Source organism: Acipenser ruthenus, chromosome 10, assembly GCF_902713425.1.
Source record: "Acipenser ruthenus chromosome 10, fAciRut3.2 maternal haplotype, whole genome shotgun sequence".
Taxonomy (NCBI): Eukaryota; Metazoa; Chordata; class Actinopteri; order Acipenseriformes; family Acipenseridae; genus Acipenser; species Acipenser ruthenus.
The window spans coordinates 28,129,750-28,147,078 of record NC_081198.1 but is presented as its reverse complement, the minus strand read 5'-3'; the positions used below and the strand labels follow the sequence as shown (position 1 = coordinate 28,147,078).

Below are 17,329 nucleotides of genomic sequence, written 5' to 3'. Positions count from 1 at the left end.
CAAACCGGAAACACAAAAAGCGAGTTCAGCTAAATAGCTTTTTTCCAGGTTTAAAATCTTAATGACTCGTTGCAAAAATGTTATAACCTGTTTTGCAAATAATTGTTTCCTCTTAATTATGATTTAGTTAAATCAATTTAACTTCACTCACTGTTTTGAATTAAAAAAAAAAAAATTAATTAGCAATGAAACAGAATAATAGTCTCAATCAAGTTACGGGAGAAAAAACTGAAGTGAACCTGTTTCACAATCAGCGCTTTTCCAAAAGTTTAATTGAACGGAGTCAGCCAAAAAAAGGACATCACGTGATAAAAAAGAAAAAAAAGAAAACAAAGATCCCTACAAATCACATACGTTTTTTTTTTTTTTTTCTTTGATTTAAGTTGTCACATTGTGGGATATTTAGTTTTTCCAGGACACTCCTTTTTGTCAAGCAAAGTTTTAATGTGAATACTGTGCTCTACTAATATTCTAGACATTGTACTACTCCAGACTTTAGTGCTTTTATAGATTAGGAGAAATAAGCAGTCAAAAAAAGTGGGTAGCTCAGGGGTCCCAGGTGGGTTGCCTGGTAAAAGCATGGCTGTGTGGAGTGTAGGGGGAGTCATGCAGTCAGGGGAGCGCAGGTTCACGTCCTGGCTGTGCTAAGATGTTTTTACTGGAGATTCCGGAGGGAGGGGATTCCATGGGTTAGAGAGGCAAAACCGGCAGGGACTGTTTTCCTTATGGCTCTACAGCGAACCCTACTGGCCAGGCATCTGGTGAGCTCAAGCGGACACCTGCAGGGCTTGCCTTTGTCCTCCAGGTGCCGGTAGCTCTCTGGCATCTGCTGTCCAGTTTCTTGGTGCAAAGAGGCAATTGTCTAAGCTGGTTTGCACCCTAGCCTTCGCCCTGTTTCACTTGATGTGAACTAGGGAATACAATTTGATATCTGTAGCACTATTACATTTTTTTCATTTTTTACATGTTGTTTTAATGTATTAATTTACAATACAGGGTTCTCCCCAGGCCTTTTCAGCTGCCCCGGCTGTCGCTGCCCGGCTTAAAAAATCTGATCCGCCCATCTTGCAGATGCTACTGTGCCTTTAACAATGAGGATTGATTGCACTTCTAGCAGACTAGATCACTTGCACTTTGCTGGGTGAAAGAAAAAATCTTGGAACCACATGACAGCTTTGTTGCGTCTTGACACAACATTTAACCAATCAGAGAGTTGAAGGGGCGGGTTTTCTGTATTAAGCACTTCGAGAGGCTAAAACGTTAGACTGCTCAAAAAATAACCGATTATTTTCAAAGCAAAAATAGTGACAGTGAATGCAGGGTTTTCAAAGTAAGACGGCGATCGGTGCAATCCACAGCCTAATACTATATTTGCACCGGCTATATTATTGAAAAAGTTTAGATTTTTGGGTATTATCATTCTGTCCATTTTTTGTCGTATTATTGTTCTATAAGGTGATATATAGTGCATAACAGCTATACATATGCACCAAAAAAAAAGTGTATTCCTTTTGTTGTGATGTCATAAAAATATGTACCCAGATGCTTGTGAGAAATATTGGGGGTTCATGTATAGAGGCTGTAGCCTTTAAGAAGAAAGGCATGATGGGATATCAGCGGAACACTTGTCAGCTGACATACAAATGCTTAAGTGCAGAGGTGCTGGATTATTGCACTCTGGTTTCATGCAACAGTTATGATGGTGACCAAACGTGTGTGAGTACAGTTGTGTAAAAGAATTGATAAAATGAACAGTTGCATTCAAAAAATATAGAACAGCGAAAAACCAAAATTAACAAGTAAAAAGGTTTTTTTTTTGTTTTGGTTTAGTTTTTTGTGTGAACTCCAATAAACCTACATTATCTTTCCCCAGTCAAATTGTAGTGCCTAAATAAGCATGGTAATTTACCATAATATTATATGTTTAAGATAAGGCAAGTTTATTTTTCTGTTAAAAGTGCTCCCAGCTATAATGTTCTGCCGCCCGGCTGTACAGAATTCCAAGGGAGAACCCTGCAATAGGTGGTTGTTTCTATAAAATATTTGAAACTGTGACTACTGTTTGAGTGAATCTTCCTGGTAATCACCAAAACAATTACTGAGTCCAAAAGATTGGGGTGATTTATAGGATTTCGAATTTGTGTAAACAACAAGCAAACTTCTAAGGTCAATGTCATTTGAGCTGAATAATGCTACAAATTACTTCCAGATTTCCACATGTATAGAAGAGAATAATGATCTTAAAAATATTCAGTTGTTTCGAGGACGGTTCACTTAAAAAAAAAAAAAAAAAAAAAAAAAAAGTATTTCATTAGTTATTATTACTGTCTACAAAAGCTAACATTATGTTTTGTGCACCAATGTGTGTGTGTGTGTGTGTGTGTGTGTGTGTGTGTGCCTTGGGGTTTTTGATGTACTAACACCTGTGCTTTCTTTTTGACTGCTGCCCCATGTGCGCTCCTGCGTATCTCACAACACAGCAGAAGAGAGGCCCGCCAGTCCCCCGTCCTCCCAAACCCACCCCTTCCAAGGATCTCAAACCGGACAACATCATCAATTTCTTTGATGACGCTTTTGTCCCCGAAATCAGTGTGACAACCCCGTCACAGGTTAGAAGAGTTCGCCTCCCTAGCCACTGCTATCCATTTCACCCTTCCACACCATAAACTCAAAACAAGAGGCTTTCAAGAAGTGTTCTCCAACCTGCAGGCACCACGCACAATGAAATGTGATAAAAGGAGGCATATTCGAATAAATTAAATCACACAGCTTGCAGTCCAAGCATGAGCTGCCTTGTGTAACCCAGTCTAGCCAGGAAACTAGTACTCATTACTTACACACCTCTATTTCTGTATCTGGTGGTCAAAGTCTCAGAATTAACTTCCATTCGGAATGCGTTTGCATGCACAAGTTTGCGTTGGACTGTACGATGGGCTGTCCGATGCAAAGCCCCGCTATACAGTAAATGTCAGGTACAAGAGGGGTTTCCCATACCGTGTATGAAACGGCTCTACGACCATGTCCCCAGTGAAATGGAAGCTTTGCCTGGGAAGTAAGAAACACATTTTATATGTGCTTAATGCAGTTGTCATAATATTGCCCTTAATATCTTGGTACCACTGAATAGGTAACTTTTCAAAAATGGGCAACAGATTTTAATCAGGAAATTGTCCCATAAGTGCAGTGGCACCCTGAATCTTATCCATTTACTACCAATGTAGAATACCTGGGTGGGACGTTAGTTCTTCTTTTAGTTTCTCCAATGGTGACTGGCAAAACAGCTATTGCACTGAATGCTGTACCAATCATGGCAGTCATCAGTGCAGAAAGTAATGTATTTAGTTATTCTGCAGCATAGGTATTGCACCTGTATATCTTTTGCCTTGTCAAGCCACAGCGATCCCTGATTTTCAGACACAAAATGAGGCCAGATGGAGACCTGAGGATGAACTCCACCCAGAGTTCAGTAGTTTCATCCACTACTTGGGTTCTCCAGGTGAAAAGAGGCTATTGGAATGTGTTTTACATGCTTCCTGTTGTAAATGTACAGCTAAGATGGTGTGCCATGAGATGATAAATGGGATTTGACATGCTAGCCTACAACAGGCTATGGGTTCAAACCTCGCTACTAATGGGCTAACTAGCTTTCTGAACCAGTGAAATAGAAGCCTGGTGGTGACCGCGTGCGTGAAGGTTGGAGATCACTCATCTAACATCACTTCTAAAACACCACTGCACCTTGCCTTATCCCTCCGCTCTCTCCAAACTCATTTTAATAAGTATTCTACTTTCCATTTCTATCTTTTTACTTGGCCAACTTAATTGAAACAAAACCCAGGTGGTATAAATCATTTTCTATAACCCACTGAGAGCTAACCAAGGCTTTTAAATCAAATTGCTACCCTCTTACTAGCAATAGCAGCAGCATTATCACCCGGGCCTTCTATTGTGCTGGAGAGCCTTAGGGCCCTATTCTGATGAAGCGAGTGCAATCGTAGACGCAGTGGTTAAAGTCAATCGCATCTGCCCCGCAGGGAGTGGCTTCTCCAAAAGTGTGATTCTGATGAAATTGAAAACCCAGCGCGTTTAGTGGCGCAATGACAACGCCCAGCCAATCAATGCTGAGTAGGTTGGAGAATCTGCTATCCAATCAGGGCCAGGCAACAATCCCTTTAAGAGACAGAATGTGCTTGCATCACCGCAGGGCTCCGTTTTGAATGTAGAAGTGACGATCATGTAGAGCGACAGTAGCACAGAGCAAGAACAACCAGCGCAAGTCAGAACAGCAAGTGATAGTGGTCACTCGCCGAGAGAATACTTAAACCTTCACGACACAGGAGATTGCTATATTAACATCTGTTAACATTCATTCGTCCACTACATCCGGTCCTGCTATGAGCTTTGCCCTACATTTATTGCTTTATGTGCGTTTCCCACTTTTTTTTTTTAAGTTTTCTTTCTTTGGTTTCCTCTTTCTGTGTCAGTCCAAACGCATGCAGTTTTTACTTAAGACTACTTTGCTTTTTATAGTGTGTTCAGTTGTTAAAGTTCCTGATTGCGCCACTAAATAAACCTGGTTTCAGAGGGTCTTAACGCATTGCTCAGTTGTCTATTTGGGACCCCATTGCGCTGTCATCAGAATCGCTTTGGCGAATATGTACTGATACCACACCCCGAAATTTATGCCGACATGTGGTGATGGGGCAGATGCTATATAACGGCGCAAGACATGTCTTCAGAATACCATTTCAGCACAGTGGGGTTTATTTTACGTCTTCGCATCATTTATGCACCACAGATTCGAGGGCAAGTGCCGTTCACGCTTGCACTCGCATTCGCGTTGTGATCAGAATAAAGCCCATAGTTTTTTAGGATAGGTTAATTGTTCATATACAAACCTATGCAAAATATATACCTAATCACGTTGAAGTGAATCCAAAACTAGTTTAGTTTTTACTTCATTCTGTTTTCTTTATTTATTTATTTTTTTTATTGCATGAAATTAAAATAATGTAACGTGGTACCAGACATAATGTTGCTCATGCTAATAAGAGATGAAAGGATTTTAAAGCTCTGGTATAGCTCTCTATACGTACTGTTAGCATGCCTCACTCACCCACTCTGCCTGTGCTGTCCTGTCTGGTGCTGTTTCGGTACCCCCTGGTTTGGATTTTTCCATCATCTGGCAACTGGTATTCTACAATGAAGACACTTCTATTGTGCATGTTACCCCTGACACAAACTGAAATATTTATAGAAACTGGTGACTAATTCCATCACACTGAAGGAAACCTAAGATAATTAAAATAGTAGTCTTATCAGCTGGTTTCACATACCACGTTAGCACTAAACTTCATAAGGTTACCCTACCTATGGTAGTCCATGATTAGAGCTAATCTGGGTTCTGTGAAACCAGCTATTTTAAACGGTGTATTAGTCTTTTTTATATATATTGTTGTAAAAATATGTAAATTGACAAGAAGGATCCAGTTTTAATGATAGGGATAAGCAAGGAAGTAGTTTTGTAGATTTTCTGTCACAAAAAGTTTGCCCAGGGTTTACACATACTGGATAGTGACCTCTGGTGGTAGAATATTGTTACTGTGGGTATTTTTAATCAACATAACATATGGGTCAATTTGTTGCATATTTTTGTGAATGAAAAACACTACAGTAAAAGTACAAAAAACAGTAAGTAGGTGGACTTCAGAATCCTTAATCTGTGTTTTTTGTAATTATCTGAACAATTTAATGTTTGCTGAATAGAGGGTTGTATCCTACAATTCCTGAACGTTAGTTTCATTGTGTGTTTTTTGTATATCTTGTAATTTTATGTAAATATATATTATTAATGCAGTTTTACACCAAAGAAATGTAAACGTGGCAGTGTTAATAGGGGCACAGCATTGCTCTATTTATTCTTCTTGTGAGAGTATTACAATAAAGGAATACTGACAGACATACAGTGCCTTGCATAAGTATTCACCCCCCTTGGACTTTTCCACATGTTGTAGTGTTACAACCTGGAATTAAAAAAATTTAATTAGGATTTTTTGTCACTGATCTACACAAAATAGTCCATAATGTCGAAGTGGGGAAAAAGATATACATATTTTTCAAAATTATTTACAAATAAAAAACTGAAATGTCTTGATTGCATAAGTATTCACCCCCTTTGCTGTGACACCCCTAAATAAGCTCTGGTGCAACCAATTGCCTTCAGAAGTCACATAATTAGTTGAATGGAGTCCACCTGTGTGCAATTAAAGTGTCGCATGATCTCAGATTAAATACACCTGTTTCTGGAAGGCCCCAGAGTTTGTTAGAGAGCATATATAAACAAACAGCATCATGAAGGCCAAGGAGCTGACAAAACAAGTCTGGGATAAAGTTCTGGAGAAGCACCAATCAGGGTTGGGTTATAAAAAAAATATCCCAAACTTTGAACATCCCCCGGAGCACCGTTAAATCCATTATTAAAAAATGGAAAGAATATGGCACAACCGCAACTCTGCCTAGAAAAGGCCGTCCACCAAAACTCAGTGACCAGGTAAGGAGGGCATTAGTCAGAGAAGCAACCAAGAGGCCAATGGTAACTCTGAAGGAGCTGGAGAGATCCACAGCTGAGATGGGAGAAACCGTCCATGGGACAACTATAACCCGGACGCTCCACAAAGCTGGGCTTTATGGAAGAGTGGCGAGAAGAAAGCCATTGCTGAAAAAAACCCATATCAAATCCCGTTTGGATTTTGCCAAAAGGCATGTGGGAGACACAGCAAACATGTGGAAAAAGGTTCTCTGGTCTGATGAGACCAAAATTGAACTTTTTGGCCTTGGCGCAAAACGCTATGTGTGGCGCAAAGCCAACACTGCTCATCACCCTGAGAACACCATCCCCACGGTAAAGCATGGTGGTGGCAGCATCATGTTATGGGGATGCTTTTCATCGGCAGGGACTGGGAAACTGGTCAGGATTGAGGGCAAGATGGATGGAGCCAAATACAGTGAAATTCTAGAGGAAAACCTGGGACTGGGGCAGAGGTTCACCTTCCAGCAGGACAATGACCCTAAACACACAACCAAAGCTACACTGGAGTGGTTTAAAAACAAGAACCTAAATGTCTTAGAATGGCCCAGTCAAAGCCCAGACCTCAATCCGATTGAGAATCTGTGGCAAGACTTGAAAATTGCTGTTCACCAACGGTCCCCATCCAACCTGACAGAGCTTGAGCAATTTTGCCAAGAAGAATGGGCAAAAATTGCAGGATCCAGATGTGCAAAGCTGGTAGAGACTTACCCAAAAAGACTCACAGCTGTAATTGCTGCCAAAGGTGCTTCTACCAAGTATTGACTCGGGGGTGAATACTTATGCAAACAACAAATGTATTTTTTTTTGTTTAATTAACTTTTGTGTCACAATAAAAAATATTTTGCACCTTCAAAGTGTTAAGTATGTTGTGTAAATCAAATGGTAAACATCCCAATTAAATCCATTTTAATTCCAGGTTGTAACACTACAAAATGTGGAAAAGTCCAAGGGGGGTGAATACTTGCAGGGCACTGTACAAGTCAGAAAGCATGCAGATTCTCTTCATTCGGCTGAATCTCACATCCCATCATGAAACCCTTCATCGGGTCCATCACTATGGCTCCAGATCCCCTCGCACCTTCCCCACTCCCTGTGCGCCACTGTGAGTCTCTAGTCCGGTGACGGCCTCTAAACCGACTGCTTCTCTCCTTCTCGCTGCTGTCCAGTTCGAGGCTCCGGGGCCTATACAGGATGGAGCACCCAGCCTGCTAGATTTTGATTTCGATCCGATCAAACCAGCAGTCACCCCAGGCGGGACGGCAGTCTCCCCCGCCTCACAGGTGGGTCATTCTCACAGTGCCAGCACACGGGGCATTTCAGCCTGTATTTTCTAAAGGCTTCAAGCCTCAGTTTGAGGGGAAAAAACTTGGTGGCATATTTATTTACCTTAGTCTTTAATTAACTTTAATTATACTGAACTAAAACCAACACTATTAAATGCACAATCGTGCTGAATCTTAATAAATTTAATGATTACATGTTTCGACAAGAAGCCTTTTCCAATGACGTTGAAAAAGACTTCTAGTCGTTTAAGTTTCTTTTAGTATTTTTAAACTAAAACCAAACAACTAAGTTCAAAATTCAAAGTGTCAACTGCTTGTTTCTTATTCCTTACCACTGACGTTGAATTGTATGTTGATTTATAGACTGTAAAATGTTTAGAAGTATGTCTCAGTCAAGTAGCTGAAGTTGAAACGGATGTCTGCTTGACTTGGCTTCTTATAGTTTTATTTAATTTTATAAACTTGCACAGTACTTACAAAATCATATGTACAGACAAATAAGTTGACTTGCAAGTGCAAAAGAAAGGGTAGAATGAGAGTTCTTACCAGCTGATATAACTGCATGGGGGTTCATGTATGTCGATACCTCTTCAGGGTAAATATGATGCAGATTCAGTCTAAAACATATACTCATTCCAGAAAAGGAATCGTTCAGGTGAAAGTAAATCCAAGAGCAGTATTTTATTTAAATGATTTAAATTAAGAGGGAAATTAGACAAAACTATCCTACTATCTATCCCTTTATACAATTTTAATCATGGTGCCACTGTTCTTATAGAAAGTGATAGTGAGATTAAATTCAATTCTGTTGTTTATTTAACAAAACAAACAGGCTATCTTCAAAGCTTTTATAACTTAAATATTTTAAATTACCTTTTTAAAACTAAGTTATTTATTTCTAGTTTTTAACGTTAATGTGTTGCAAGTTGTACTTTGGAGTATGCTTTAGAAAATAGACCCCTACATATAATGAATGAATCATGTATTAAATGTGCAGGTTGCCCTTTGCTGAGTTAACATTAATGCCTACATGAAAAAGATATATATCTAGGATACATAAGGGCACCACAAATTCTCCTAACCTTAATCCTAATTGAATTTCGTAAAAAAAACAAAAAAACATTGAAGATAAATAAAATAGTTAATGTAAATACATTTAATTTAGTTAAAAACAATTCTAACAATTGATATGGCATTCCTAAATAAGTGTTTATTAATATTTGTATAATCTGCTGTTTATAAGGCATGTTTCAGTTGCAAAACAATATAGTAGGCAAGGTCGAGATACTACAATATAGAGGATTGCAGCTTTACACAATGTACTATAAAGTAATAGATATTTAAATAGCCATTAACTTCAAATGACATGTTTACCCTTTTTTTACTTTACCTTCATTCTGAATAGTTGTTTCATTTTTTCATTTTATTTGTATGGCCTGTGGAGTGAATTTAATTGTTTTGAAAAGCCTAGCAACTTATCAAAACTGCTGGAACTTCCCATGGCTACATGAAACGCCCCCTTGGCCCCTAAGGGAAGGTGTTATAAAAATCCAAAATATTATTGCTGTATCTTGTGTTACATGTACAATGCGGATTGGGAAGTAAGTCAGTAAGTTATATTGTATAAATTTAGTGTTATGGCAAAGCAAATAAAAAACTAAACGCAGTCAAAATTGCATAGGTTCTACTTTTGAAAAACATTGAGGGGCTAAACTAAAGGGACACTAACCAGAATGTGAAAGTGCAGGAGAAATTAGAAATACTGGCAACTTTGAAAGCGATGTCCCCAGTCATACTAAAAAAATTACAAAAGAATCTTAAGTGGCACTTAGAACCACTGCAAATATCATAAAAAGGTAAGTTCAATGTTATTTATATGCTACTTCCTCTTACTTTGTTTCCTCCTGTGAAAGGTTGGTGGAAATACCATAATTAAGAAATGACGAAGATATTGAAATGTAGTACGGCAATGGTAGAACACTTTGGCTTCCTGTCAGTTCTGTTGCAAAACTTTGCTCCTTTACTAATGAATTGATCTTCAGAAGAGCTTCAGAAAAGTGCAATGGAATAGACCGGAAGGGCCAAGGTTACGCACCATGGCAATGGATACATCCAATAATCCCTACTGTTATTATACTGTGTGTGCTTTTGTTGATCTGTACCAGGCTTCTTGTATTGATGTCTTCTCTGTTTTGTTCTTGTTGAAATGCGTAGGCCTTGCCTTGGGATTTATGGGAGGTAAGCAAGTACTCCAGTTATTTGTGTCTCTACATTTCCTGATACCAAAGCATGCTCATCCCATCCCTTTGATCTCTACATGACCTCTTGGTGAACACTTCCTCTCCCATATTTCTCAAAGCACCCTATTGTATGCAGCTCTGCTTTGCAGCTGGCTTTGGAGTTTGGCCCAAACCGAATCTTCTTCATATCTTCCCTGTTCTTGACATCATTTTCAAACTCCTTCCTGTTTTGTCTGCGGTAACTACTCTTCAGCCTTCTTAATTAGCCTGCCGCCTTGCCTTCGACCCGTTCAGTAGTCCACATGTCATCGCAAGCTTTGATGCCATGGAGAAGCCATTGTTGTCATGCATTTATATGAGGGGCCGCACCCAGAGGCGGATTCAGAAATGCTTCAAGCTATAAACAGGCAGCACCTAATTGTATAATACAGAAAATTAGAATCCCAGAAGGGGTCTTGTGAGCTGGTCTTAAGGAGTAAGTTATTGTATGTACTAAATAATTAATGTATGAATGTAGTTAATCACAGTACCCCTCCCCCATATAATGTAGGAATACCGCAATACATAGACTATACATGTTATATTTCACACTTTATAGTTTTAGATATATCTAATGAACTGCTAATCCAATTGTGATTCAACTTCTTAAGGACAAAGTAGGTATGTCATACAGTGGAATGTCTCGCATCCGACCGTCACATAACCACCTTGACCAATTAACCGTCCACGCTTAGTACAGGGGTAATGGCGTCAGCAGCATGTGCCATGTCCGCGATGGCAGCAAAAAGAAAGCAAGACTTGGAAAGGGAGAAACTAGGGAAAAGATAGCAGCAGATTTTGGGATAGACAAAAGTACCATTACAAATATTAAGAAGGCAGAACCAAATCTAAAATCAACAGAGTCATTCAGTGCTTGCAAACAGGTGCTCAGCCGGACAAAGCAGTACCTGGTTTGTTCAAAGGAGAAACTAAGGGATGCCAATATCTGGTCCCATTCTGAGCGATAAAGCCAAACAGTTAAACACTGTGCTGGACAGCGATCCTCAGTTCAAGGCTTCAGTTAGCTGGCTGAAGCACTTTCAGCAGCGTCACAGAATATGACAGCTGTGTATCCAAGGCGAGAAACTCTCTGCAGCAGCAGAAGCAGCGGAGGCAGACCCAGTGCATCTAATGCTTGTCCGATCATTGGTTAACATGGCAGCAAAAAAGAGATCCTTTAAACAGAAAACCATTAAGGACTTCTTTATGAAGTCATCAAATGTAAGTTACTGTACATTTAGTAACCCTTGTTTTGTATTTCTTTAAAAAAGCTTCTTATTTTTTATATTAAGCTGCGTAGCAATGTATTCTTAATCTCGTTTACATTCGCTTACTTTTAAAGAAAAGCATTTCCCCACGTTTAAAGTAGTTTGCGCTTTATTTTTGTCCAGTAACCTATTTGTGCAGGTGTAAATGTCATTTTCTATAGATGTTCGCAAATCCGACATTTTCACCTATCCGCCTAGACCCTAGTCCACAGTGAGTTGGATATGCGACGTTGTACTATACTTACATTGCTAGAGAACAGCCTTTCCATTTGTCTCCAAGTTGGTCATTTCAGCTAATGCTCTTGTGAACATGTGTTACTGTTGGAGTCCCTGAGTGCCGGGTGTAGACCCCTTCCTGCAATGACTGTATGAAAATGGTGGCAAATCCACAGCTTTGATGCGGTTGCTATTGTAAGGATCGTCCTGGAGCTGTGCTGTGTATCTTGCACATGGCGTCCATGCTCTTCTCTTCAGTGCTGTTCTGAATTTCCTCTGGGATGTTCTACGGGTCATCATCCCCCACTCCTCAATTTCACCAGAACAATAAACTGTCCAATAAACTCTCCTTTCCAAGAAGGATGTGCACAGACAGACACAAAATACCTTGATATCACATGTTTATTTTATTACCTGTTTAATGTCCTTTTTATGAATGTTATGTAATTCTCTATTTTTGTTTCTGTTTTGTTATATGTTCTTCAGAGCTGATTTTCTGAAGTGAGGAGGGATAGCATATTAGTGTTGCAGAGGCTTCGGTGCTCAGTGCTTCACCAATGGGCTACTGTGCACAGTGCTTCACCAATAGGCTTCAGTACACAGCACAACACTAATATGCTTCCCCATCACACTCCAGAAAATCTTGTCAGAACAAACTTTCCAATATTATTTCAGTTCTGTATGTGATAGTTGTTTGGTACCTCCTGAACAGTACAATATTCACATGCACTGTTGGATATATTCTGTGATTTCAAAGAAGAAGGCGTCTTTCCGTGCACAAATAAAACATTAAAAAGGCATCCACAACTCGCCAAAAAAGCCCCTTTCATTGAACAGCAATTGACCTTCATCAGGAAACGCAGTAGGATAAGGTTGCTGAATTTGGAAAAACAACTTCACTTCTGTAAACTGTCTCTCGTGTTCTTTTTTCTTTTCATTCCTGTACCTCCTGTTTTTGTGCCTTTCTCATCCCCCTATCCCCGCGCTCTGTTCCGCCCCCCTCCCGCCCAGCCTGAGCAGGCTCCTCCTGCTGTCGTGGAGCCGGTTGAGGAGGAGAGTGGGGGCAACAGAGCCTCCGATCAGCACTGTGATGACAGTGCCCCTGCCAACAGCGGGTTTGCTGTGGAGTGGTCCAGCCAGCCCACTGACCCTCCCGCAGAGACTGGGTACCAGAATGTAAGTGGAGAGACCCAATCCCTAAACAAGAATATACACGGGATGTGTTCTGGAATTCCCGTGCAGCTCAGCATCCACAGCGGTCTTATTTACTTTCATCCTCACAGGCCTGAGTTTGAATCCAGCTCACTTGAATTTGAAGGGCTCAGTTTAGCCCCAGTGGACATCATTCCAAATCCCTTGGATTGCAGAACTGCATGTTCATGATCCACCAATATGGCCCTTAATCTCCTTATTTATTTATTTTTGTAAATCAAATCTTTGGTGTTTTTTTTAATTACTGGAGGTGCTCTTGTATGTCTGTTTCACACTTACTGTTTTGCTTTGTTTTGCTGTAGTTTGTAAACTGCTTATCAAATGATGATTAAAACTTGAGATGGAATGGTTTAAATAACAGGATTAGAGGTATATCTGTCCTCCTCGGATAGAAGCTTCATACATGGGGCCTGCTTTTGCCTAGCTCTTTGTGGGGTTATTGAGTGAATCTTCATAAGTTTTTTAGGTAATAAAAAGTTGTTGTTGAACAGGGTCAGTAGGTATTCAATTAAAATGTTTGGATTTTCTTCAAAATTGCCTTAACATTTTGAAATGTGAGTTTGCTGTGGAAGACCTGTCCCGCTCACGGCTCTTGACCATACAAACCGCATGTGGACATGAAGTATGCTGTTTAAGACTCTGGACAATCCGTAGTTTTTTGGTTATGTTTTGTACTATATGTTTGTGATTGACCATCGAAATATCTCTTTTAGATAAAAAGGTTGTCCAGCTTTGGGTTAGAAATAATCACCACGGGGGCTCCAGGGTTTGTTTCTCAGTCCCTTTCTGCTCCTCGGGTGGACGCAGATATCACGGCTGGCGTACTCTGAAGAGTGAACTGATGTCAGACCATGCTCGGTATTAAGCACCACAGCCAAACCATGTTGATCTACACATTTCCATTGTCCCACATGGAGTTGTTATAGCAATCCTTGCCCACGAAACTCTCCCGGTGGCTTTACAGAATGTCTGGAATAGGAACTGGTTCTGACTCCTATGCCGTGGCTGTGCTGGAGAGTGTAGGTCCTCTCACTGTATGTAACCCCTCCTGATCCCCTCCCCAACTCCCGGCCCTACTTAGATCAAATGATAACCAGAATCTCTGTCTTTCACAGGCCGAAAAGGCACAACCGAGCACTGACATTGCTGGGACTGATTCTGCTGTTGCTGCATCTGCCACATCCGTGAGTATCTTGTATTATGTGTACAGCTGCTGCTGAAGGTGGTCTCTTTTATAGATCTTAAGAAACTCTGCTGCATTTGCATGTATTTCACAATGAGGTCTCAATATCTCTTGAGAGAAAACGCTGGCTGGAATAAGCTAAACTTAAAGGGTGGTAGTATTAAGATCTGTAATATTGTATAGATATTATACATCAGTGAAACTGACCAAATCTAGATACTGTACCGGTAATTTCATTTCATATTCATCAACATTTGTTACAAACAATAAATAACTTTGTATTTCTTTTAATTTATAAATCAAATCATCAGAATAGCAAAAAAAGTTATTTTTTCATACAAATGTTGATGACTATGAAATCAAATGGATACAATCAAATCCACTGTGGAATAATATTAATTTAACTTTCTAATACCAAATAATACAGATAATTCTAATAGCGATACATTTAAAACAAATCCACGGCAGTAACAATTGGGCTTTAAATTGAAATGTTAACCAAGGAACAAACATTAGTAGAACTTCAGATTCTTTTTGGCAGACGTATAAACAAGTTGGACAGGTGGTGAGCAGTAAGGAAACATTTTAAATGTTGTGTTTTTCGTGTGGTAATTCTAAGTGATTCGGCCACAGAGAAGCAGACAATTACCTTTAAATGCTGTCTGGCAAAACCTAAAAGGATTGCTAAAAAAAACATTGTTTTTGGCATATCACTGTGCATGTTAATAACTTACTTCAGTAATGGAGTGCTCATTGAAACTGTAAGGGTTTGCTTATGTGGACACTCGGCGAGATGGAATCAGAAGTCACTTCACCAGGTCAGTCCTGCTGCAGTTCACAGAGCAGTGGATTGGCAGGCAGTAGCAGTCAAGCACGAGGAGTAAGACAGTAGAGGGGTTCTGTTGTGATCACTCTATAGAACAGCCCTGTTGTGCAAGGTGTCAATACTGTGTACTATCCTCTTGCTCATGGTCTATTTCTCTACAGCATATGCATTCCACCCATAAGTAAGTGAAGTTCAGGTTACAGACTTCTTCCTCAATGTATTTTCCCACATGGAAGACAAACATATAAAAATAAATATGTTTTTTAAAATATATTTACAGTAGAAACATATATTGCATTATTCAAAAACCAGGATCTAGTCTCCATAGCAACAGTGGAGTTTCGTTGGTCAGCAGTTTTGGCCTTAAAGGCTCAGTTTTGCTGGGGAAGCTCTTTTTCTATAGCGGACCCTGGTTACCAAGTTCATTGTCATCTTATTAAAACAGTTGTTCATTTGTTAACCCCCTCCCTCCCCTTTCATGCTGCCACCCGCGGCAAAATACTTACATATTTACTAATATTTAGAGAACAGCCTTTCCAGTTGTCTCCAAGTTGGTCAGTGCACAGCACAACACTAATATGCTTCCCTATCACACTCTAGAAAATCACCCTTGAGGAGTCTTTTCAGAACAAACTCTCCAATTCTGTTTTAGTTCAGTCTGTGATACTTGTTTGGTACCTCCTGAACAGTACAGTATTCACGTGCACGTTTAGATTGGCTGAGCATTGGCAGTGTCTTCGCGACGCGATATGTATCGCGACACACAGGTCACGATACGATAACTATCACGATACGCTAAATTTAAGTGTGAAACATACAAATTTCACAATTATTGTCCCATTCGATTGGAAGGGTTTTGAGTAAAACAGTTTTTGGTCAAATAAGATTCAGAACTGATCTCCGCTTTTGTTTTCTGATTCATCTTTTAAAATAAAATTTAAAACAAAGTATTTTATATCAGAATCTGACGGGTTTTAAAAAGAGTTCTCTAAATGGAGATTAATTTTAACCAAATACTGCAGGTGAATGCTAACCTCAGCATGGCGTTTTGTTTTACATGCCGTCATAATTCAGGAATAGATTCAGTAATATAAGGACTGGTAAGAAGGGTGCACCTTGGCTCCTAAGTATGTATAAATTAGTTTTCCACAATATTGTAGGATGCAAATGAAATGCACTTGGGACTGGTACTGTTTTTAGCGCTCGCAGATGCTTCTGATAGTTTTGAACGATTTAATGTTTCCAGTGTAGGTTATACATACCGAGTAGTAGATGTTATACCTGCATTGGCTCAGATCTGACACTGCCGTCTTCAGATGTGATGACGATGAAGATGATGATGCTAAACTAATGTACCGCCGGCCTGATGATGATGATGAAGATGATGATGCTAAACTAATGTACTATCGGTCTGATGATGATGAAGATGACGCTAAACTAATGTACCATCGGTCTGATGATGATGATGATGATGCTGCTAAACTAATGTACCATCGGTCTGATGATGATGATAAACTAATGTACCGCCGGTCTGATGATGATGATCCTAAATTAATGTACCGCCGGTCTGATGATGATGAAGATAATCCTAAATGAATGTAACGCCGGACTGATGATGATGAAAATGAAGATGATCCTAAATGAATGTTGCGCCGGTCTGATGATGATGGTGAAGATAATCCTAAATGAATGTAGCACCGGTCTGATGATGATGATGATGAAGATGATCCTAAATGAATGTTGCGCCAGTCTGATGATGATGATGACGATGAAGATGATCCTAAATGAATGTAGCACCGGTCTGATGATGATGATGATGATGAAGATGATCCTAAATGAATGTAGCGCCGGTCTGATGATGATGATGATGATGATGATGATGATGATGATGATGATGATGATGATGATGATGATGATGATGAAGATGATCCTAAATGAATGTAGCGCCGGTCTGATGATGTCCTTTTAAAATGAGATTTGTTGTATTCCCCTAGTACAGGTACTTGATTCTTGTTTCATAGTTTGACACAACATGACTCTTAGCAAGAACTTAGCGCTGGTCTGATGAAGATGAAGATGATCTTAAATGAATGTACCGCCAATCTGATGATGATGAAGATGATCCTAAATGAATGTAGCACCGGTCTGATGATGATGATGATGATGAAGATAATCCTAAATGAATGTCGCGCCGGTCTGATGATGATGATGATGATGAAGATGATCCTCAATGAATGTAGCACTGGTCTGATGATGATGATGATGATGATCCTAAATGAATGTAGCGCTGGTCTGATGATGTCCTTTTAAAATGAGATTTGTTGTATTCCCCTAGTACAGGTACTTGATTCTTGTTTCATAGTTTGACACAACATGACTCTTATCAAGAACTTAGCGTAAGTCCTTGAAGCAAAAAAATATCCATTAAGGCCACACTGTTCCTTTTAAACTTGCCGGCACACAGGTTGAATTT

At 39.7% G+C, this 17,329-nt stretch overlaps 1 protein-coding gene across 12 annotated transcripts in view; it reads left to right on the top strand.

Annotated features, from left to right (window-relative positions):
- LOC117402247 (myc box-dependent-interacting protein 1) overlaps positions 1-17,329 on the top strand; it is a 100,616-nt gene that overhangs the window by 75,435 nt on the left and 7,852 nt on the right. For 6 of the 12 annotated variants that reach the window (XM_059032012.1, XM_059032009.1, XM_059032011.1 and 3 more), the window contains 5 exons: positions 2,481-2,609; positions 7,756-7,869; positions 10,087-10,110; positions 12,647-12,811; positions 13,963-14,031. In XM_059032012.1, the coding sequence (XP_058887995.1) occupies positions 2,481-2,609; positions 7,756-7,869; positions 10,087-10,110; positions 12,647-12,811; positions 13,963-14,031 (501 nt within the window). The remainder of the gene's footprint in view (positions 1-2,480; positions 2,610-7,755; positions 7,870-10,086; positions 10,111-12,646; positions 12,812-13,962; positions 14,032-17,329) is intronic. The other 6 variants (XM_059032014.1, XM_034003267.3, XM_059032015.1 and 3 more) reach the window with 4 other exon arrangements.